The following is a 24,603-nucleotide window of genomic DNA, read 5'->3' on the forward strand; positions in this document are numbered from 1 at the left end:
AAAGTGAGCAAATAAGTAAAAATACTTTTTAGGAGTGTATTTTAAAACAAGAAAGTGCTCTTTTAATTTTGTAATACAAAGAGATCAAGACCAAACCTGTGAAACCCACATATCTAAACTCACATTGAAGTATCTACCTTAGCAACTGATTTCCAGCTACAGCTCCACTGATTTCAGTGGGAACTTACTGCTTCTAAAAATGTTAGACCATCTGGTAGATGGCTTACAAAAAGAGAAGAACAACAGTATCTTGATAGACTCAGTAACTGTACTTGCATGTGAAAGTTTTAAAATTCTGCTCCACAAGTGGATTTTGTAGCCTCTGCCAGCTCTGAGCTGCCCTAGCTACACTCCTACTGGTACCACTACAGCATGTCCAATGCCAAGCGCATTTACAGCGCACAGAGACACCAGTATAGAAACAGTAACAGACTTTTCTCTGACAAAGACGCACTCATACGCACTTGAATGAGAACAGGGATAAACTGGTGGACAATTCCAAAGCCATAGTAATAACTCTACTTTGCAGGCTTGGTTTTTCACTCCTCCTTAACTCCTGGTTGTCAGTTCAGAAGGCAACAGCTTGTGGTTAGATGCACAAATGAGAGATTGATTCATTTTTGCTGCCAGGGTCAACTTGTAGTCATAGCAACAGGCATAACAGGATGAAGAACAGAACAGTTCATAACAGGATCAAGAAACAGGACTGTTTATTAGACCAAGAATGGGAAATACTGTTACTGAGTTGATTTTTGCCTTAAGAAACCTTCTCAAAAGTTTTGAGAAAGCAATATAAGAAGAGAGAAGTTATGGGAAAGCAAAAACAACTTTGGTAAAAAATTACCAAAATATGAAAGTATAAAGTTTTAAAACTTTAAGTATAAATATTAGAAGTTTGTTAATATGTTTTTAAATATTGGTAGCAAAGAAAGAGGGACTTCTAACTCTCTATCTCTTGTCATTCTGGTAGAAGTTGCCTTCAGAGTTGATTTTCCCCAACAGCTACTCCCCAGGAAAGCTACCTTCATAACAGATTACCATATAGCAGTAAATCTGGAGGAGAAAAGAGATTCAGCATTCTCTCAGTTTGTCTTGTAAATATAAAAAGTTTTTTAACCCATATCTAAAAGATGGCTTAATGGCCAACCATATCTTTCCAAAAAAACAAAGTTAGGATTTGTATTTTTAGATAGTCTGGTAAAATATGAACAGTTTACATGAACTAAATGAGTCATTAAAAAAGCCATTTTTTCCCCATTAACAGTCATGAGCATTAAAACAGTTGTATTTTTAGATACTGTGTATATCTTGATATATTTCTGAAAGACTGCCTTAAAAAAAAAATGTATCCATCATATTCAAAACGCTGCATCAGGAATCTAGCTAATTCCAAATTATAAATATAGACCAGCATAGCTTGCCTTTTTGTATTAGCAACCATGTACATAAAATACTGTAAACAAATACTTACTGTACCATGGGAAATTGTAAGAAAACCATTTTTAACTGAGCACTTCCTTTTCTGCCACACTTTTCTGATTCTGGTTTAAAGGGGGGGAAAAAAAAAGGTGACTCAGTTTTTAATATATTTAGAATTACATTGCTTCAGCTCTTAGGACCTAATTTTTTTTTTTCAGTAGAAGCTGGCAGTACTTACCCATCACTTTTCTTGTACAGACTACCATTTCGTTCAGTGCCATGCTCCTTGTTTCCCTGAGGCTGATGTAAACTGTAAGCTGTACTCTGACGAATCTGAGAATCCTGAAATATACAGAACAGCAATTTGTAATGCATTCCACACTTTCAACCAAAATATCCCCCCTATTAATGAGTTTCAGAGCCTTTCCTTCCTGCTCTAATCCCACAGGCCAAACGAAGCACATTTTTTCTCCTCAATGAGAGAGAACAAGATCCATTTCTTTTTTCAGAGGGCACAAAAAACATTGGAGAAGTAGCCATTATCAGCACCTGCCAAAATCCTCTTGCTTGCTTTTATTTAGCTTTACTATTGGCCTTAATATATGGGTTTTTTAAACCCAAAAATTAATTAAGCAGCAGGCTTTCCAACTCATGCAAACACTGCCGTGTACAAACACTAAAGATTATTATTACCTGCAATTCCTAGTGCACCCTTCCATTGTAAAAAAATTACATACATAAATTTGAAGAAGTGGTTTTCCTTGTGGAAACTGAGTCATGTTATTCTCTGAAAAGCAGAAGAGACCTCCTAGAAACATAGTTCAGGAGGCAAACAGGAAAATTGAAAAGTTATTTTTAAATATAATTTAAACCAAAATATCTTGAACAAAGTAGAATTCTGGGACAGGAAGTGATGAGGATTAACTAAACCCTTCTCACTGTTCTCAGAACTACCCAGAGGCAGGACCCACTGCTGTAAGAGTCCAACTTCTTAAAAAATAAGAACCTGATAATGAGGAATCTAATGTGTCATACTATATTAGCAGCAGTAACATGATGGGATGGACTTTTCAATGCATACAGTAACAATGGCTAGTACTTACAATATTTATTATTTTCTTTTCGACTATCTTTGCTCTGTGGATGTAATATGCCTCTGTTATACATGGCGGATAATACAAGTATAGCGAGGAAAAAACCCACAAAGAAAGCAGGTCACTTAAATTACTATCTGAGCTATTCTAAGCAAAAACTTAAGAGCTATTAAGAAATAAACTTACTAGTTTGATAAAAAAACTCTTTGCTAAAAAGATGAGATAGTGTGTCTCAGATATACTAGGAGTACGATCACAAGATACATCATTTTGGGTTTTCAGAGTGTACACATGATAAAATATACAGTGATCTAAAAAGTATGAATTAAGAAGATAGATATTTTCTCTCTAATTACAATTAGCTTCATACACTTTATTAGCCTAAGTATAAGACATCTCTGGATATAAGCAAGGCAAAAAGACCAACTAAAACCAAGAACACACTTGGACTGTGCTTCTTCCCAGAGAATGCCAGCTCAGATGGAATGTTGTTCCTTTACAAGCTCCAGCAGCACATTCTGCTACCAAAGCTACTAATGCAGCCAAAGCTGTTCAGCATCGTCCTCAACAGTAGTGGCAACACATGACGGGTCCAAAATATGGCTGTAGGGACAGAGCTACCACCTACATTCCTGTTCAGTGCACTTAGGACTCCACACCTCCAGGCTGCAGGATTTCAGGCTCATCCTGAGTACGGTGCTGGAGCTCAGTGGCCCTGAGAACCATGAGCTGAGCTCAAGGCAGGCTGCAGCACTCCTTGGTGCTCCTTTTCAGGAGAAGCAACCTGTGCCCACTTCCCTGTCTCTCAGCTAGTGATCTAGGAAGCCGTATCAGGTAACTACAACATTCATCTAAGGCTTTTAAAGGTGCTACAAAACCACCACTTAAACGTCCATGCCTGACAAAGCATCCCTTCAGTTTTAAAACCAGTCTGTTTATCATTCCTCTCCAGCCTGTTTACATAGAATTATTTGGTTTTAGCACTCTGTCTGCCCAACATACAACAAAAAGCATTCTCATCACTGATTAAGAACCGCCGCACGCATACATTTACTGACTTCTGAAGAAAATCTGATCTGTCACTGCCTATTGTGTCCTACCAGTGCCTTGATCTCTGCCTCCCATTAGTCAGTAAAGGAACTCCATTCCCAAGAAGATTAGAGGCCTTACAGGAAATTAATTTCAGTTCTCCACATCGTCAATTAAGCAAAGATTTCAGATGACCTCCAACACCTGCTCGTAGCTCTATTCCCATTACTTAAGACTGTGCTGCTACTTTTTGTGGACTATTTTCTGCTGCATCTCGGCTACCTCCCTTCAGCTGTTGTTTACACTCAGCTGTTGTGTTTGGCCAAACTGGCAAGCCAATAATACAAGCTTCCTGCCTTACTTCAACCAGAGAGGAAGCTGCTGTAGCTGACGTGTATTTCCACGCATTCATTATTATGAGCAGTATCTTTAAAAAATTTAATACTACTTCATGAAAGGGAATTAAGGACAAGACAAGGAGATTTTCAATTTTAAATCCCCGTTTCAGGCCGTGGCCAAATCAATAGTGTCCAACGTGATTGCCAGATGATGGTTTTCCACAGCTCTCTGACAAGCAAGTTCATGATTTTGATCTAGCTCCTAACAGACGGGATGCCATACCACAAATCACCATCACAATTAACATCCTTCTGGGCAATTTCAGCATGCCTTTTTCATATGCAGGCTCCACAGAGGATCTTCCCTTATTTCTGGTTTGCATATTGCATGTAACAGGAGTACAAATCACAGATAACAGGGGCAGACCCAATGGCCTCATCGGAGGAGCAGTGACAATGTACATTACCTATGGGAGGAAATGGATCACTGCAGGATATAGGACATACCTAGTGCAGAGTACTGTCATTTCAAATATCTTTTGAACATAACAAGATCAGAACAGACTGAAGTACACAAGCCTAAGAAACTGAACTTTGTCCACTTTATCAGCTTTGAAATGCAGATAGGCATACAGAAAAGAAGGTGAGTCATTTCATTGCAGCATGTTTATAGTGAATCACTTCACTGACCATAAAGAGGTTTGAAATTATTTCTTCCAAAGACTGACTGACTTCTAAATCAAGCTGAATAGCACAGTTAAAAATGAAAGAAATGTGAAAACAGTATTCTGTAAAGATGGTCTGTGACTACTGATAAGAGAGTTTCTAAAAACCTATTTATCAGCCCCACTATTTGAACACAGCAGAACTTTCCACACAAGGTGCTTTAACTTATACACGGCAAATTTTGGCCAGCCATTCCACAGCTCCCATGGAGCAGGATTTTAGACTGTCAGGATCACTCCTGTGCATAAAGCTGCCAAAAAGCCCTTACAGCTCTCCAAGAGCCTGAGCTTCTCTTGCATTTGCAGGATCATTGCCAAGAGGATGTTTCAGAGATTCACCCCTTATCTGTTACAGCCCCACAGACCCTCCAACAGATATATCTGCCAGAACCCCCTGCAGGCAGCCTCTCCTATAGCACAGCTACCATAAATTTTTGTCAAGAAACACAAAATGTATCCTATTTTGCAGTGGCCTAAATAGATTATAGGTTCTACCAAACGTGTAGAAGAAGCAGAAGCAAATCTAAACACTACAGTAAGGCTACCTTCAGAGAGGACACAGGAAAGAGAGAAATGAAGGCAATACGACTTTAAGGTTGATCCCGAAACTTGTGGGAGCTCTACAGTTTGAAAAATAAAAGTTCAAAAATTAAAAATTACAGATGTGTACACAGAATGATGTTTCAAAAAGAAGTTTCAATACAAACCAGGTTTGAGGAAGTTCTGTGCAGGAGGAAACTATGTATACAGGCACAACAAAAAAGGTTCACTATGAGTATTTGTGTCTTTTTTTTTAAACACAACAGAAACAATATTTGTCAACGTTCTATTATTTCATACGTTAAGTCCATTTTAAATAAAAATACATATATCTTCAAAATCTTGCTAGAACATCAAATCAAGCAACTGGATTTAATTCCCAAAAGAGAGTGAAAAGGAAATCACCAATTTGTCTTACAGCAGTTTTCTTTCCCAAGAACAATCTGATAAGGTTTTTTTGGTAAAACAACAAACAGAAGAGGAAAAAAAAAAACCAGTCTTTTCATACAAACAGAAAAAAGCTGAGAGGAAAAATCCAGTTTCTTGAAATCTGAATAGAAATCATGCCAACTATTTTCATTAAAACATAGTAACACTTACTCTCCTAGACTTCGGTCACAAAATGTAAATGCATTTCAGGAAGGAAAAAGAAATCAGTTATAGTAAAGGAAATTACAGTGCAACAAGAATAATATTACTGGGTCGTACAGTAAATTATACCAGGATTTTTTGGCATCCCACTGATTGATTCATGTTTTCAAAAAAACTTTAAAAATAATTATAGTACTTCTCACGCTTTGCAGGTAAGCATCTATATCTAAACTTGCAGAATTAATAAATAATGAATATAGCATAAAACATTTTTTACACTTGTATTTTTAAATGCAACAAAAGCAGTACAACTAATTAATTTATGTATATTATTACATTTTTCAGTCTGTTAAAAGATGTGTGCCCACCACACCTTCCATATACATTTAATATCAGTATCACTGATAAACAGGTAAACATAGAGAAGCAATATTCCCAGCAACCATGAAACCCAACTGCTTCTATTATCTCTCTTGAACAAAGACCCGAATAAAACAGGAAGCTTGCTAACACACCCTGAACAGCAAAGACTCCTTACTGAGGGTGGGCAATCAATGGTGAATCCAAAGTAGTCACTATTTCCACTAGGATCACTAGTCTTTAATTCCACAGAGCTCAAATTTGGAAGTTTTTAGCAAATGCACCCCTCAGTGAGTCCTAATTACCACAGGCAGAACCTAAGAAAGTGCCTGCAAACTATATGGGACTTTGTACACAACATTATCACAAACTTCACATGGTAACAAACAGAACCTCAAAGTGAAGAGGGTTTAAGGATGTTCAAATGCCTATCAGCAAGTCATAGAATAACAGAATGGTCCGGGTTGGAAGGGACCTTTAAAGATCATCTAGTCTAACCCTCCAGGCCACGGGCAGGGACATCTTCACTAGATTAGGTTGCTCAACAACCATCATCTGGCCACCTAAGAGCTAGGAGTCACCATAACCTTTAGGGGAAGATGAAAGCAAGACCGGAAAAGATCAAGGAAGTCTGAGCCCTACAGACTAAACTATTTCATTGTGATCCCTCTCAGAAAGAGAATCTGAAAAGGGGGGTAGGGGGTTCATTCATCACTTACTCATGGCCCAGCAGCCACACAAAGGAAGCTGGCTGGCATTTATTTATATGAAGAGGAAGCACTAGCAATCTGAAACAAAAGTACACCTAATATTTATGACTTGATTATACAAAAGATGCTTGCTTCCAAACCAGAGTTTGCCAAATAAAACTACTTCAGAATTCTTTAAATCTAACAGCAATCATAACCGAAACTCAAAAAAATACTTATTTGTTAGATTGCCAAACTGACCCAGCTCTTGCATGTTTGAAAACTGGCATCTTGCAGCAGAGTAGCAAACTTAATTGTCATTATTGCAGATGATGACAAGAGGTGTTTGCGGATTTGAAGTTCAGTTTTACATAAACTTTATACAGTCTGGAATAGTACTGTGAGATAAGATTGTACTAATGGGGTCTCCTTGATACTGCCAAAGTTTTTCCATTCTCAGTTTGAGCAACATAGACACCATTGTCTGTTAGGTCACAGACAGTGCACCATCTTAAGTATTTTGCAATATTGGTAACAAAAAGAAATTATTTTGCAATAAGTCTCATATATTTTTAGTGGGAATTAATTTAAAAAAAAAACCTGCCTTTGTCAGAAACATTCAATATCAGCATCAAAACAAAGATGAATAAACAAAAGAAATTAGGTGGCTGATAAAAGTTAAAATAACTCTATTTCAAATACTAACGTTACATTAGAAGTAATTAAAATGGGTATTCCAAAGTTAAACCCCCTTATATGCTCACCTCTTTCTGATCAACCTGGAGTGCTGATTTTAAAATATCTCTAAGCTGTGTTAATTGTCTTCTTTCCTCATCTTGTGCTTGTTTAATCTTGAATGAAAAAAACCACAGGTTAAAAATATTATTATTATTTCTTTTCAACGCAGTTCTTCCAAACTTGCTACTTAATTGGTTCATTTTTCTGAGAAATGTTCAGCAAGATTGAAAACACAAAGAGAAAAGATAACGTGATCAGTTTATTTTCCTTTATATCTTCAGAAAACTTGACAATGGCTAGGATGTTGCTGGGTTAAGACCTCACACTGTTCTTGCTTCCTTGTGTTCAATTTGAAACCATATGTTATTTTCCACTTAGTCAGTAAACATTTTAGAGCAAAGACTGTTTTCCTAACATTTTACACAGTGGGGTCCCAAACTGAAACTAAGGCTTCTGGATATGATATTAAAACAAAATTTTACTCAAAAATCTACTCAAAACCTTAAAATGCTGACTATTAAAACAGTCAGCCAACCTGAACTAAAATGATCACAGTTCTGCTGTAAAAACCTAAGTTTACAACACAAATGTGAAAGGTTGCTACTCACTGTATAGAGATCTGTCGAGAGAGTCTCAATTGAAGGCTTGAGACTTTCAACTGCTTTTAACCCATCCTGAAAGAAACTTAAAAAGAAAAACAAAAAGTAAACTGTTATTAAACTTTACTTTGTATTTTCTGTTTAAAAAGTTGCCAAAGGAAGACGTGCATGTTATGCCATGCCATAAACTTCAAAACATTAAACATCTATTTTTTTATGCATCTTCAACTGATCCACCTCTTTATTTCCATCATAGCTTATTCTAACATGCAAAACCCCCTATTAGATTCAGAACTGCCACAATTCACTGCCATGTAAGTTTTCCTCATTCTCACCTCAAATACAGGTTCTCATGCTAGTTTTTGAAGGCCCTGAACAATTAAGATTCATTTGTAGAACAGCAAAAGCTCTAGTAGATATAAAACAATTCTGACTTCTTGGAGCCAAATAATTTCACGTCTGATGCAATCTTCCTACTAAAGGAAAACCCCTTTGTTTCCCAAGCATTAATTATGGCCTATATGCAAACTGAATATGCTACATGCTACTGTATCATATGTATTTTTGTATTGGCACAGTAATGTTATCTATGTGAAGTACTGCAGCTCTTAAAAAAGAAGTGAGATTTAAAAAATACATTTAAAGAAACCATAACTACACGCATATTTGATTAAAAATTGCTGCACCATTTGCAACAGAAAACATTTTCACTCCGGGAAGCAGACATGAAAGTGGCAACACAACACAGCATTTATGCTGTTGAAATTTTATTAAATGGACAGAGCAGATAAATGACATACAACAAGTGAAACTGATTTTAAAAGCAACATAGCTATATAGGGAAAAAACCTACCTAGATGCACACTGGTCTTTTAAGATGAAAACTTACCCATTTGAACAGGTTAACAGCAGCTCTTTCAAGTTTATAGCTATGACTTTGTTGCTATACTATTGATCTGTAAGACTATCATTAAAAAGTACATCATTCTAATGAGAGCTTTGTGTTTTATTACTGAGTCCTCCAATTAATTAGAAAAAGAGTGATTCTTTCAATATAGTTTTATCCCACTGCTTATGCAATTTATTTTTCTTGAGCACAGAATTAATTTAGATCATTGCTAGATACACTCAAAAAAGCCCATCAAAACTAACAGACCACTAACTAATAGACCAAACTAATAGCTCTGTTTCAAGAGTAGTTTACAAAATATGCCAAATTATTGTGCAGCACTCCTTTGGAACAGACAATTATATTCTATGGGACTAGTTCAACCTCATTACATGTTTCAGAATACAGTAACAAAAGCAATGACTAATCTGTGACAAAAGCAATTTGTCAAAAGACATCGGTGAGAACAGCTGAATCTTGATTTATTTTGAAAAATCTAGAAAAGTGTTATGATGATGTCAAAAGTTTAAAACAAAACATTGTTCCAGTTATTGTGTAGATATAAAGAAAACTAAAACATACTTGCACTGAGCATGAAAATACTTGATCAAGTTCTGAAGCAAGTCCACTCCTTTTTTAATCTTGATCTCATTGACTTTCAGCAGGTACTGTTAAAACAGTAATTCACAAAAGAAATTAATTATTACTGCTACAGTGGTTTTTTAACATTTTATTTTCAGTTATATTTCAAGAAGCTTTAACAGTTGCAGATTTAGAAGACCTAAAAGAAAATGCATCAAACAGTGGCTTCAAGGGTTAATCACACAAAAGCAACTGTTGTCACCCCTGATTTTTGATACCCTGTGGGAATACTTCACTGTGGTTAGTTCAAATTGTTAAAACATCCTTCATGGCTCCTAGTGGAAGCCTGTATTAAAGGAAGTATAAAAGGGTTTGTGTAGTAAATTTAGGAACCCATTATTAAACCTAGCAGCCCATCTACGTATCTATCTCGCCAGTTGTTAAATTCATTGCTAAATAGATGTCATTAAGGAAGAAAGCAGTTTACTCAAAAAAGTGAGGGATTATTTTAACCATTTTTTAAATTTGCCTTCTGATTTTATCATTTTCTCTATCAGTTCCTTATACACGGTAATTACAGCAAATTACAGTTTAGCAAGATATTTAAAAAATCTACTGTCAAGCTAAAAAAAAGTGTAGTTAGTGTCCTTTTGCATTAGGCACAATCAAAGTCCATATTAAGTGACAGCTCCTCCCCTGAATGCCATAGCACAAAAGACATCAGCCATGCAAGCAGAAGTAAGATTCACCAAATATTTACAGGAGTCCTTAACTGTCCATTAAATGACAAAAATTTTTAACCCCTGCTTAGGCAGTGACCACCAAGCAAAGGAGTGAATGTCTTCTTAGCAATGCTTTAATGCATGGTTTTCCCCTACCCGCAGTACACCCTAAATGTTTTAAACCCACTAAAATAAAGCAGTATCCAAGTGTCAGCTTTCAATGTTGCAGCTTTTTATGCCGATTCAGGTGAACAGATGATTAGCCTAAATGTAGACGTGTGCACTGGATAGTATTTAGCTAGAAGAATCACCTTTCTAGCTCCTGTTAATTTAAAATGGAGCTCTAGGCATCTGCTTTTTGGTTCACTTTCATAATTTATAGAGAACTAGCCTGTACTTATGACACAACTTCAATATGTCACACTTCTGATTTACTAACAAAACCAAAACAAAGTCCCCATTTATGACTATTCAGAGGTAACCGAGTATAAACTTCTTTTCACAAAAATCAGAAGAAATACAGGATACACTGCAGCTATTCCACATTTAAGGTAACTTGATTCAATTTCACAGACTTCACCCTGCATTTTATTATCACAACTGACTAAAGTGAACTCCTCCTTTACTGTGACACAGGAAAAGAGAAGCATCTGTTCCTGGTTGTTTCTTAGGAAGGATACAGATGGGCAATTAGCTGGCAACATCCATATGTTTATTGGGTACTCAAATGCCTTCATCAGTTTTGAATACTTTAGTCTGACTCCGTATAGGAATGTGAAGCTTTTCTACTAAGTATCAGTGCACGCACTTACTAAAAGTGGTATTCAGGACAACTACTGTTAAGCTATGTTGGCATATGAGTCAAATTAGCTCTAATCATCATAGTAAAAACAGAAGAAACACCCGTGGTATATTTTTGAGTTAATGCATAGAAAGAACAAACACAGCAACTTGAATTCCCAACCACAGAACCTGGCATGCCCTTAAATGAATCAAACCAAAAATAGTCACATCAGATTTAACATACTGCAAAATCACAAAGATTTCAAAGTAGAAACATTCTGAAACATCTTGAAAGACAATGGGATTCCATCCTTAGCACTTTTTTTTCAGCACCAGTCCAACAGTGTGCTAGACTGGAGTCTCTCTTCAAAATAATGCAACAGCTGTCAGTGCAGGGAACAATTCAGAGAATGATCTAGGGCTTAAAATAACTTACAGTGAAGTAGTAGTGTAAAGGCTTATTTATTATCATCTCTTACTGTTTAATTGAGCTTTGAATTATTTATTTATTCTACAATTTACTTGTTAAGTGAAATTAGAAAAGATCTAAATTCCCTGCAAAGTTAGCACATCAGGATAAAAAAAAAAAAAAATTTTAGCAAATGGAGTCCATTAATAACTTGGCATTTCCCTTTAACATCACAGTTGCTGTTAAACAATTGTGTTTTTCAAAATTTTCCTAAAAATATTAGCAGAACAATATGAATTTCACGTTGAATCTTACCTCACACATCTGTAACTGGAAGAACCTTCTTTCTTTCTCCATCTCTTCTGCAATTTCAGCTCCACTTATTTCTGTACGGATCATCCCATGCAGCTTAGCATGCTCTTTTTTCTCCTTCTCTATTTTTGTACTATAAGGCAAAGAATCAGTCAACGAAGTGAGAAATCCACAGCCTCTTAGGAAATCTGATTATTCACAAAGTCTACTGACAGATGCAGAGCCAAACTCTTGTAGCTTTGCATATGACTTACTTCCAGATGACATTTCATTTGAAATTTGACAATGACTAAAGATCAGCAATGACATACAGTAGCTGAAATATAATTCAATCATCTGTTAATATAATGTCCTGACAGATATTCCAAAAGAAGATACTAAATGAGAGGAAGATACTAAGTTCTTGCATTGAAGAAAAAAAAAAATCCAGAAACAAAATAATGAACTTTAATTGAAAACGTAGGGGGATGTTTAATCCCAACTGACCAAACACTGGTTAACAGAGTTCAATTATGTCACCAGATTTATTGAGTCTTGCCTGTCATCAAGTCATCTTCTATATATACAGGGTTTCCTAAGCCAAAATCACAGTTGCCATCTCTACTTGCTACTGAGCCAGTTGGCACTGGGAATGCCGGCCAGCCGGCTGTGTTGCAGACTTCAAAGTCTGCTAGACCAGCTGTCCTAATTCCCTAAAAGTTTCCATGAACATTTTCCAAGAGCTCTGAATAAAACAGGTTCTCCTGCAGAATATAAATGAATAAGCAATGCCTGCCATACAGTATAGCTCCCCTAAACACACTTGTGCATTTGTTACAGCTATTCTCCATATTATTCTTAAAGGCAGTAGCATTAATTATACTACCCAGTTAGACAAGCCTGATATGAAAAAAGATATTAATAAAAGAAAATACATGAGGGTGTTCACTTTTTGGAGAAAGACGTTTAGTTTGCCACTTGTACTGTTTAGAAGCTGAAAATTCTGGAAAGAGCTTCCTGCGGAAATGCTATACTGCTTTTGGACAAGAGGAAGCATTACACAGGAATACAGGAAGCAGATGAGAGGAACAAACAACACAAGCACTGTCGTACCTTCCCTTGGGCGGTCAAGTGTCTCTCAGCTCTCTCTCTGAAAAGATGACATTTCTCAAGTGCTCTCTTAACCTGATGTTAACATTACCCTAACAGCTTATGGGAAAATGTCCTAGATGGCCTAAGGACTTCCAGTCAACAATATATTCTGTACTTACACTTCTCAAGAATGAGGAACTGCCTCCTCTTACACCTCAAGCAGAAAGGGAAAACTAGAATTAATCCCATTAATCCCATTCTGTAACATTCCCACAGGGAAACATTTTGAACAGCAGTTCAAAAAGCCCCACTGCACTCTCGGTAGTGGCAGGCATGGCAGAGCCAGCCCTGTGCAGTATTCCAGCAGCCAGCACATCCAGCCAGCACTGCGCTCCTTCTCAGCTCTTCACGTCCCACCAGAAGCAGACGTTCGGAGGGAATCTCCTCTTCTTGAAATAAATAGTCTGAAAACCTTCACTTGCCTGAATAAACACTCGATTCCAGAACGTTGTTTTCATCAAAAATAAGTCTGTACTCTTACCCACTTACTGCCAATTATGCCATTTTGTAGCCACAGAATACAGAGTCCAAACACAAGAATTAACCAGACATTAACCATGAACAAGGAAGATAAACCATTACAAAAAAATTCACAGAAAATGACAAATACGCAGCTCCTTTCTAGCACACACTCTAGGAGAGTTTACATTATATCATACTTGATAGTTCTAAAAACGTCAAACCTCAGAGCAAAGATCCAGGATGGTTTTAGTTCTCTCAATTTCCACATTAATCTAACAATTCATGAGGCCAGAGAATTCACTGAAATGTGAGTCAAGTCTAATAACTATCAATTGCTATTGTATTGTATTTTCATTGTTTACAGAGAACAATACTCGAACATCAGATGACATAACCACCTCTAAAATGTTAAGAGCTTATTAACATGTCATTAGGTCTCTAAATGCTAGTTAAACCAAAAGACAACTAATACTGCCAAAGAGTCAAACATTATGTGCAATATTACAGCATACATTGTTTTAAGAAATTGAATTCCTTTTCAAGAAAGAGACAGATTTCGGTGAAAGAGTCCTTTCTACTTTTTAAAGGATAAATCATACTCCACAGGCAAAAAGTAGTTAAACCAAGACTAAAGCATACTGACATCTACCAAGTAATTCGGAGAAATAAGACATCCTTGAAGCTGTTCACTGGAGCTTCAGGCTCCATGGCTTCAAAAACTTCAGAGATGCTTTACAAAAAAACCAAACCATCTCTCAGTGACAAGAACCAGAGATACATGACGGTGTATTTCACATTTGCATTTCCTTATTATTTATGCCTTTAGTCTCCAACTACTTTTTCAGCTTTGTAATCCAGAATTTAACCTGTTGTTTTGCTACAGTAATATGCTACCTCCTATCTGACTGATACTACAGGGCACTTTGTTTCTAGGGAAACAAAGAAACCACGTACAGCAGTGTTGCATGCAAATCTTCGAGTGCTACAGGTTGGCTGCGTTTGCTATCCAAATGCAAGGGTCAACTCAGCTTCAAGTGTCACTCTACTGTGACATTAACCAAATCCTTCTGGCAAAGACAGTTCTACAATGTACCACTGTGGGATTTCCAAATATTGCAGGGTATTCAGGTTTTCCAGGCAGATCAATTAAGCAAAATTATTAAGAAAATTGGGAAAACTCTAGAAAAATCCTTTAGAAGCAGTAAGAAGGAAGCAAATGTTTTGTAAAGCTGCTGTTCTTGAAGCTCATGCAGCACATATCACATATATAGACTTTGCTGACTAAGATTAAAATCTGAACACACTTCAGTCCATTTACAACACAGCTGCACATGACTAATATACAGTGAGCTCCAGTTTGTGTAAGACAAGTAAGGCTGAAATACAGGATGAAGAATTACAACAGAAAAGTCGATCAGATACAAAATGAACAGTCTTGCCCATTCAGTTTCCACTATATGACTATTTTTACAGCTCCAATTTGAAAAGCAACTGGTTTTCAATATAATTTTTAATTTGTATTTCAAAGAAATCAATTTTGTCATACAGATCATGGTATAAATAAACATCAAATTAGGCATTTTTATTTTTTTAAACTTTAAAAAGGACAGGACCTATTTTAGTGTTTAACACGCCAAAGGCTGGTATTTATTTTCAGCCAGTGAACAAGGGTAAACAACTAGAACACCCTCTGTACATGCAACAGTAGTGAACTGCTGGCTGGGCAGCAACTCTGTCTTTCTTCCTCTCCTTCCTCATATAGCAGTAAGACAGGCTGAGACTGGGTATGTACGTGAGAAGGTGCAGAGACTGGGAATAGCACCTGGAAGGCACAGACCTCAATGGGGAGCACTCTGGAAAATGGAGTGCTTCCAAGGGCTATTTTGTTTGACAAAATAGTATTATACATTTTTATTTCAAATATCCTTTCTTTGTCTAGTCTTCCTTTTCAGCCTGACTCTCCAACTTCAGCTCTGGCATCCTAGCCTTTCAGTGAAAGAGCCTCTATCTTATTTCATCCTACTGTCTGTCAAGGCTGACAGTAAAGCATGACTCTCTCTCTCTCTCTTATCACCCAAGTCCTGAATGGAGAAGTCATCTTTTCCCTTTCAAAATGCTGGAAAACTTTTCCCTTTCACTCATCCTGCACTGGAGGATGGGGGAGAAGAGGGCAGAATGAGCAAAACATGTCCAGATCTTTCCACTATTCATCCATAATATCTGCAGATTCATTCAAAGCCTTTTCCATTTAATTTGCAGGTTACCTCTTTCAAAATAAAAATACTTAATATAAATTCTCAGGCTCAAAGCAGTATATTGTGGGTGTTGTTTACCTGGACTTTAGTAAAGCCTTTGACACTGTTTCCCACAGCATTCTCCTGGAGAAACTGGCTGCTCATGGCTTGGACAGGCGTACTCTTCGCTGGGTAAAAAACTGGCTGGATGGCCGGGCCCAAAGAGTTGTGGTGAATGAAGTTAAATCCAGTTGGCAGCCAGTCACAAGTGCTGTTCCCCAGGGCTCAGTGGCCAAGAAGGCCAATGGCATCCTGGCCTGTGTCAGAAATAGTGTGGCCAGCAGGAGTAGGGAAGTGATCGTGCCCCTGTACTCAGCACTGGTGAGGCTGCACCTCGAATACTGTGTTCAGTTTTGGGCCCCTCACTACAAGAAAGACATTGAGAGAGTGTGTCCAAAGAAGGGCAACAAAGCTGGTGAAGGGTCTAGAGCTCAAGTCTTATGAGGAGCAGCTGAGGGAACTGGGGTTGTTTAGCCTGGAGAAAAGGAGGCTCGGGGAGACCTTGTCACTCTCTACAACTACCTGAAAGGAGGTTGTAGCGAGGCGAGTGTTGGTCTCTTCTCCCAAGTAACAAGCGATAGGACAAGAGGAAATGGCCTCAAGTTGCGCCAGGGGAGGTTTAGATTGGACATAAGGAAAAATGTCTTTACTGAAAGAGTGGTTAAACACTGGAACAGGCTGCCCAGGGAAGTGGTTGAGTCCCCATCCCTGGAGGTATTTAAAAGATGTGTAGATGTGGTGCTTAGGGACATGGTTTAGTGGTGGACTTGGCAGCGCTAGGTTAACAGTTGGACTTGATGATCTTAAGGGTCTTTTCCAACCTAAATGATTCTATTATTCTATTCTATGATTCTATATTAAAGCTACTTTGTTTAGTGCTTTCATTCTATGCCACTATTTTCAAGATGTGACCTCCACTTTGTCTTATGTACATGCTTTAGAAGGAAACGTGGCAGAAATATCTACGATCTATGAATATCAATGATCTACTGAGTCAAGTTAGAGCTCTGAAGAAGTAATTTGAGAAAAGCTTGCAGAATTTTCAGGTAAGTTTTTCAGATATAGTTTGAAAAACGAGTTTACCAAACTGGAAACATCACCACTTAATCAAATAGCTATGCAGACATCTTTACAGAAGACTGTAATAAGAATTTGTTCATTCTTCCATTGACTTCAAATGGTTCAGAAACAAATCATTAATGATAGAGTTATATCTAGATGTGAGCGCTTGCGTTTCTGCACAGTAACGTAATGCACCTCAGCCTACTGCCTTGATCTTATAATCCCATAAGCACATTCAAACAACTTGTTCTCTTCACTCAGTTGCGCATAACAGACGTCATCCGCGGCTTTTAAAAGGAGAATGGCAAAGGAGGAGAGGGAGCCAGCCTTCCCAGGAAAAGCTTGTTAGTTTTCATTAAGCATTTATGTTTCATAGCATGAAACACTTATTAGCAGAGGACTTCTGAAGATAATATATATTTACAGGCCTAAAACTAAGACACCTTTATTTAAAAAATTAACATTTCTTTCTTTTCAGGAAAGGCAGGTTTATGTCTGGAATACAGACACTACTATTCAGCTAAAAAAAAGAGTAAATAATATGCTTCAGTAAGTTCATGCTTCTGTTTCCTTTGCAAAATTGATACAATGTCGTTACCTCAAAATCTACCACAACAGGACCGATTAAACTGAAGAATGTGGGTGAAATCGGGCTCGCTGCCTTTTTGAATACGGTCTGCCTGCTGGGAGAATGAGCAGTTTTTATGACATGTGTACTCCTTCCCCATATGCTCTCCCAGTGCGTCTGCCATTAGTGTTTAAGTACATGGGGGAAAGCAACTGCCTCATAACAAAAAGAGCCCAGTCTGACAGACTAGTCCCACTGCGGTGCTGTAGTGGCAGGCAGCATCGCCCAGCTCTCATATGGGAAACAAGAGTGTAACTGAGGTCCTAAGAGAAGTGCATTGCTTTAAACTACTTCAGCTTTAAAAACATTTTTAAATCTTTATGGCTTCAACTGAAGCATGTTAATGACTGATGGTGAGAAAAGATTAATTATTCATGAATGTCACCTCAGGATGGTCCCAATTTTTGATTGAGGTAGGCTGGCATAAAGCTATGGGTTACTTGCTCCTCTTATTCCCTTATTCAAGAACAGTCCCAAGGTATAAACAAAAATGGATCCAGCCTCCCTCAGCTACTTCAGCTAAGGTGATCTTCAGGAAAATACTCCGAGAAGTTAGGTAGCTACAGGGAGAAGAAGTTGCATAATAATTAACATTGATGGATGGTAATCCAAGAGCATAAGAATGGATCTTAACATCACTCTCCCAAACAAGACTAGATACATAGTAATTTTTAAACACACTTAATTACATACAGAGCTTGAAGTAGCAGCTCAGAAATTGTTATGGGAAAAAAGCAAAACAAATGCCATTTTTTAATGAACTGAATTTCTTTTCAAATAGGTCACACTTGAGTATATCAGCACCTGCTATGTCATCACAACGGTGCAAGTAAGAGAGATGAGATATTGAGACAAATAAGCTCCAATTCTTCCTTATAAAGACAGCCTATCGAGACAGAAATCAGGATGAAGACACTGTCACTTCTCCACAGACTAAAAAAATACCACCTTGATATCTGGTGCTTAGCTTCACAGGTCTGTACTTGTGACTAGGAAATGCAGATGAACGGTATGATTTTAAGCATATGATACAGAGGGAATGCAGACAAAGAGCAGCCTAGCAGCCTTGAACGGTTTGTTAACCCAAAGGGAAAAGAAAAAGAAAGGGACAAAAAAAAAGAATAAAAAGATACATTCACATATTTGAAGAAATAGCACTGGAAAAGACAGCTAACTAAGCATAAACATAGGACTGGTTTTAGGCACAGTCTAAACAAGGAGTCATCTAAGATAACAGACTGAAGAAGGCTGAGCAAACCTCTGGCTATCAACACCTACATCCACCATTAAGAATTCTTGAGATGACTCTGCATCCACCCACTGCTACAGAAGACCAAAATGCACAGCTGTAAGGAAGTTCAGATCCATTTGGGACAGCCACAGAATCAAAACAGCTGTTATCTCAAGAAACCTCAGTGGCATATATAACAGCAACCCAGAAAAACCTCACTGTTTTCCTATGTCCAAAATTCAGTAGATGACAAAGCTGACCTGAGCAGATTCAGGCTCAAATTAATATTCTCACCCTAGCTTCAAAATCACATCATTAAACTTCCCGTCTCTGATTTGTAAAGACCAACACTCAATAATGACAGCTGGCAACATCTCAACTGATCTTACGCAGAAGAGGGTCTGACAAATCCTGCAGTCCGACTGCAGGGGTGGGGGTCTCGGGGAAGTTCCAGTCTGAATTTAACTCAACAGAACTATGGAAAATTGGTCTGCTCCTTGGTAGAAGTGAGGCAGCTTGCACTGAAAAACAATATTCCCCGACTGCCAAACTTAAGCCACAATAAATAATTTCTGCTGTTGTAAAACAACCACAAAAAAAAAAGACCTTGTTTTAAAGAATTTTCCTGTACATAGAATTCCCAGGCTCCCTATCCCAAGCCTCAAGCATATGATCCTTTGGTCTTGATCAAAGCGAAGGAGTCCAACAAGCTAGACTAAGAGCTTTAAACTCCAGAATATTGATGTGGAGCTTTCATCTAACCACTTAAAAAGCCTAGAACACGTAGCACCAGCCCACCACCTGGAAATATCACAGAAAATGGTAATGGGTCTGAAAGAATTTCCCCATGAACATGTGCTACCTTCAGTTTTTGCATGTTGAATAGCCTGACACATAAACGGCTTAGAAATAAGTACTGTCAAGGAGGTGTGCTTCATTTGTTAAAAAATCTTGCAGAAACTACAGAGGTAACTTGGAAAGAGGTATCTCCTCACAATAGAAATAGGAACCTGTTTTGGATCAAAAACCAAGTGTCTTATTTGAAAGCAAAGTCATAAAGCAGGCTTTCTAAAGGACTGTTGGTTAAAAGGAAAAAAAAATCTTATGATATTATACTGTCCTGGTTTCAGCTGGGATAGAGTTAATTTCCTTCCTAGTAGCTGGTACAGTGCTGTGTTTTGGATTTAGGGTGAGAACAATGTTGACAACACACCGATGTTTTAGTTGTTGCTAGGTAATGCTTACACTAGTCAAGGACTTTTCAGCTTCCCATGCTCTACCGACTGGGAAGGCTGGAGGTGCACAAGAAGCTGGGAGGGGGCACAGCCAGGACAGCTGACCCCAACTGGCCAAAGGGATATTCCATACCATGTGATGTCATGCTCAGTATATAAACTGGGGGAAAGCTGACCGGGGGCGGGGGGGGGGGGCGCTGCTCAGGGACTGGCTGGGCATCGGTTGGTGCATGGTGAGCAATTGCATTGTGCATCACTTGCTTTGTATATTCTTATTCTTATTATTACTATTATTAGGATTTTATTTTATTTCAATTATTAAACTATTTTTATCTCAACCCACGAGTTTTCTCACTTTTACTCTTCCGATTCTCTCCCCCACCCCACCAGGGGCAGGGGAGTGAGTGAACGGCTGCATGGTGCTCAGTTGCTGACTGAGGTTAAACCATGACACATACAAGCAGCATTGGATTCAATCCCACAGACAGAAAATAAACACAATGTCAACATCACATTTTCAGGTCCTGAATGAAATAACACACACAACAGCGTTTCCAGGTATCCACTGTCCTTAAACTCAAATGAGAGTCCCCAGATATACAGATTCAAATACATTTTCTATGGGCATTTTCACTTCTCAAGTACTTAACTAAGTTAAAAAACAAATGAAAATATTTCTGGATAACCTGACTCTGAAACAGACCACCTGCTCTGACCAAACTGAGGATCAAAGTACAAATCTTTACATTACTGCAACATACTCATCCTGGTGAATATTCTATCAAAAATTCTAAAAGTATCAGAGATCTTGGTCCAGTAGTAACAGTGTTCTTGGTATATGTCCCAGCAGTGTGCAAATGTATTTTAAATTCTGCACATAAACTCTGTGGGATGTCACTATGAATAAGTTATACATAAGTAAACAAGCTTTCAGATCCAGCAGTCAAGCACTGGTAGACAATAGCAGACTAAATTACAGGACTGTTCTCTATGGCTCATCCTCAGAGATCAACTACTGCCATGGGCAATGATTAGAAATCTTAATTACTTCAACAGCCGATAACTGGCACGGCACCAAATGAGATTGTTCACTGGTATTGAGAACATGAAACACTGGAGCCATCACAATCTTCGAAGGATTCAGACTGTCAGACTGGAGGTTTATCTCAATATTTCAGAATTTCTTGTTATGCAAATCCAGCTATAGCTAGGCAGTTTCAAAACCCAAAAGCCACTCAGGTCCTCCTCACAAACCAAGCCTAGAAAGCAGTAATTAGACCGTTCCCACTGTTATTCACAAAAGGAATAATGAAATTTAGCTAACTTGCTAAACTTGTTGCTTTTGTGAGTAAACCACCTACAGGAATAATTTCTGAAGACTGTTTGCACACGACTTCAGATGGGCCAACTCAGTAGGCACCAGAGAATCATTATAACTTTGTGCAATTAAAAAAATATAAAAAAAGGGTGCTAGATTCTCAGCCAATCGAGGTGGCTGGGGATCTGCAAGCTATTTATGGTAAACAGTGTCATCATATGTGATTCTTCTGGACCTGTATCATCAGAAATGGTCTGACACATGCAGCACTATCACAGAAGATCAAAGATGCTGGATGTGTGACATGAAACTCAACCGACAGCCAGAATCCAGGTAATACTGGAATAAGGAATAAAACCCACTACAAAATTCTACTTCAGAGACTATCAGCTGTGCTGATACGATTAACTTCGCCAACCCAGGAGACAACTGTTCCTGATGTAGGGCACTAAACCACTTGAAGATTTACAAGGTACCAAAATTAATTATATTTGATCTTAGCTGCTGAGCTTTGTTGACTCATTTGATTCATTTAGCTGGATATAAAATTCTGTTATTAAAACTGATTTTATAACTGTTTATATTGTGCATCAGGTACCTCCAAACAAGTGGCTTATGGTAAGTTGGGCTAGACACACAACATGAGACACAGTTGACAAGACTCAGATAGGTGTTCATCCACTTCTAGTACACAATACACCTGCTGAAAGCATCCAACCTTGGCATTAAATGCAGAAAACATCCATATCTTTAAACAAACTGCACTAAATAAATGTGGTTTACTAAGGTTCCTGGTACTGGACCAATCTGGAATCATATGCAGTTTTGGAATGGTAGCAGCAAACACCCCCACCAGCCTTACCCACCTCATTGGTAAGTGCCAAAGGCTCAGCATCAAATAAGGTCTTCCTAGAGACCTCAGCATTGGGAACAGTCTCCTAAGATGTGCTAGAGCCAGAGACATTACAGAGTCATTACAAGGGTTTTAGGCTAACAAATCCAGAACTAAATCTTGACTTGCATACTCTTGGTATTTTTTGTTAAGACATTTCAAGGCATAAAGTATATAATTTCTTCTGTGCTCTTCAACTAAAGAAACTTGCTAATTATAGTGAGTTAGTCACTGATGAGGGGAAGAAAAAAACCACCACCAACAAATGCTTAAAAGGACATCAAGTACAATTATGTTGCTGCACTTTTGGTAGGTAAAGGATGAAAACACAGGGTGGCTAACTTCTCATTTTATATAGTAGTGTCGTCCAAAAGTAGAGGAAGGCAGAAAAGGAAGTGGACTTTCACACATAGTAGATTACAGGGTAGTAATACGGATACTATCAAAATTTTTTAAAAAATTCTTTCCCAATTAAAGCAAAACTTTCTCAATTGAAGTGGAAGAATATGCAGTGGAGGAACATGCATTGGGAGATTATGCTCATTACTTGGAACTTCATTAAGCAAAGAGGTCTACCACAGACACTAACTGTCATGGCACACAAACACACACACACACAAAAGACAATTTACTCATGAAATAAGTTGTATCTTACAGAATTTGAAATGATTGTGTCTATGCACTTGTGTTTTCACACTGCTCCAGGTTTTAAGAAAAAAAAAGAGGGGAAAAAAAAAACCAACTCAGCTTCCCAGCTAGGACTTCTGGCTGGAACCTTGACATTAAATAATGACCTTTATAGATTTCAGTTATACTTCCCTTTTAGATAAAAGTTTAAAAGATACATTACACTTTTGTTTCATAGTCCTTCCAGGCTTTATCAAAGGGTTTTTTCAGGTCCTGTCAAGAAAAAAAGAAAAAAATACAGTTATTTACATGAAAAATACTTTGGATCTAACAATGAAGACACACCTTGCAGCGCCTACTAGAATAATGGACTCCACTCTTTCTTGAATAGCTCACCTAAGGATTGTGTAAAAGCAATCTTGCACATAGGAAAAACAATCTTGTACACAGAATTAATACACTCCTTTTTAAAAGCATCGCTAGGATGCTTTTTACAGCTCCATTTTACTCCTTAAAAGGTATAACCACGTCATCCCAAGAGCACACTATGCAATTAATCGAATCAGCTATTTTATCACCATTTCATCTCTGGCTCCACTGGAAAGAAGCACCTGTCCTGAGGCTGTGGTACAGCCTTGGCTAAGGACTTGATTCATCCCACTAAAGTTAAAGAAATCAATTTCCCACTGACTTAATGGGAACAGTATAGGCCATATGGCTCGACATAACTAATTCTGTGAGAATTTTGAATTACTTATGTTCCAAATTCCTTTATTTTTTTCCCTCTGAAGAAGCCAATTTGGATAAAATGATCTTAACAAGTTGTAAAATTATTTCATTGATGTCTAAAAATGCAGCAGTTGAAATTCTGCTGGAGTTCAAGAGATCAGCCAACCACAACAAAATATTGTTAACTGTCAGACGCTGGAAAAACTTTGCAACTACAGATTACGAACTAATTCTTACATGTCAGCTAGTTATTTCAACAGTTATGAAATTAATTAAAGCAGCATTTGATTGTTTTCTCAAGTCAGGAACATGGGGCAACACTGTATTGTAATAAATGTATTTATTCTGACATAGAAAAGAGAAGAACAAGAGGAGTGAAATGTAGCAAGCAAGCAACACAAAGACAATAAGCCTATCTTACTAAATAAACTCTTTATCCTCCAGTAATTTACAGAGACCATTTTTAGTCTATGTACATTTTTCTTCTTCCTTCGATGTCCTAGAACAATAGCTGCCAGTCGCTTCCTGTTTGCTCAGTAGTAAATGAAGCATAAGCCAAATAAGTTTGTTGGCTATAGGCTTTGAAATTTATTATACATATCATCATTTGAGTCCTAAGTTGTTGTTATTTCAAATAGGAAATATCCTCAGGGCACAAATAGATTTCAGCTTTGTTAAGAAAAATCCTAGGCTCATGCAGTCTAATGTGTCTTTCTTAATAATCCATATAGTTCCAGGTAAGTTTAGAATCCTAAATAAATATATTAATAATAATCCTTTTAAATAAAGTACTACCCCCTACTCAACTAGGTAAATATTTAAATTCTTACACCTCTATATCTCAGGGCTGCTTTTAAAAGCTTCTCAAATGTTTTGTATACATAGTCAAGAGCATGCTGTATGTGAAACCACAAACAGAAGGGATGACTCAATCGACCAAAAGGGAAAAAAAAAAAATCTTGTTTATTAAGCTAATACGTTACTTTAGTATCCCATGCCTTCCATCAAGTAAGGTTAATACACTAGCTAAATGTATTTATTGTACCAACAATAATTTTATATATAAATAAGAAGAGAAACATACCCCTTTTACTCCTTTCAGATCTCCCTTCAGCAAACTGTCCAATGGAAAAGTGATTATGTTGTTCATATTCTGAATCTGTAACAAGAAAATT

The 24,603-nt window shown here is 37.6% G+C and overlaps 1 protein-coding gene across 3 annotated transcripts in view; it reads right to left on the reverse strand.

Annotated features, from left to right (window-relative positions):
• Window positions 1-24,603, reverse strand: part of ASAP2 (ArfGAP with SH3 domain, ankyrin repeat and PH domain 2) — a 95,230-nt gene that overhangs the window by 34,721 nt on the left and 35,906 nt on the right. For all 3 annotated transcript variants that reach the window (XM_076332813.1, XM_076332812.1, XM_076332811.1), the window contains exons 4-11: window positions 24,513-24,587; window positions 22,923-22,972; window positions 11,823-11,952; window positions 9,594-9,679; window positions 8,132-8,207; window positions 7,550-7,636; window positions 1,658-1,761; window positions 1,472-1,541 (exon numbers count right to left, since the gene is read on the reverse strand). In XM_076332813.1, the coding sequence (XP_076188928.1) occupies window positions 1,472-1,541; window positions 1,658-1,761; window positions 7,550-7,636; window positions 8,132-8,207; window positions 9,594-9,679; window positions 11,823-11,952; window positions 22,923-22,972; window positions 24,513-24,587 (678 nt within the window). The remainder of the gene's footprint in view (window positions 1-1,471; window positions 1,542-1,657; window positions 1,762-7,549; window positions 7,637-8,131; window positions 8,208-9,593; window positions 9,680-11,822; window positions 11,953-22,922; window positions 22,973-24,512; window positions 24,588-24,603) is intronic.

The sequence above is a fragment of the Aptenodytes patagonicus genome, chromosome 3 (genome assembly GCF_965638725.1).
Source record: "Aptenodytes patagonicus chromosome 3, bAptPat1.pri.cur, whole genome shotgun sequence".
In the NCBI taxonomy this organism is placed as follows: domain Eukaryota; kingdom Metazoa; phylum Chordata; class Aves; order Sphenisciformes; family Spheniscidae; genus Aptenodytes; species Aptenodytes patagonicus.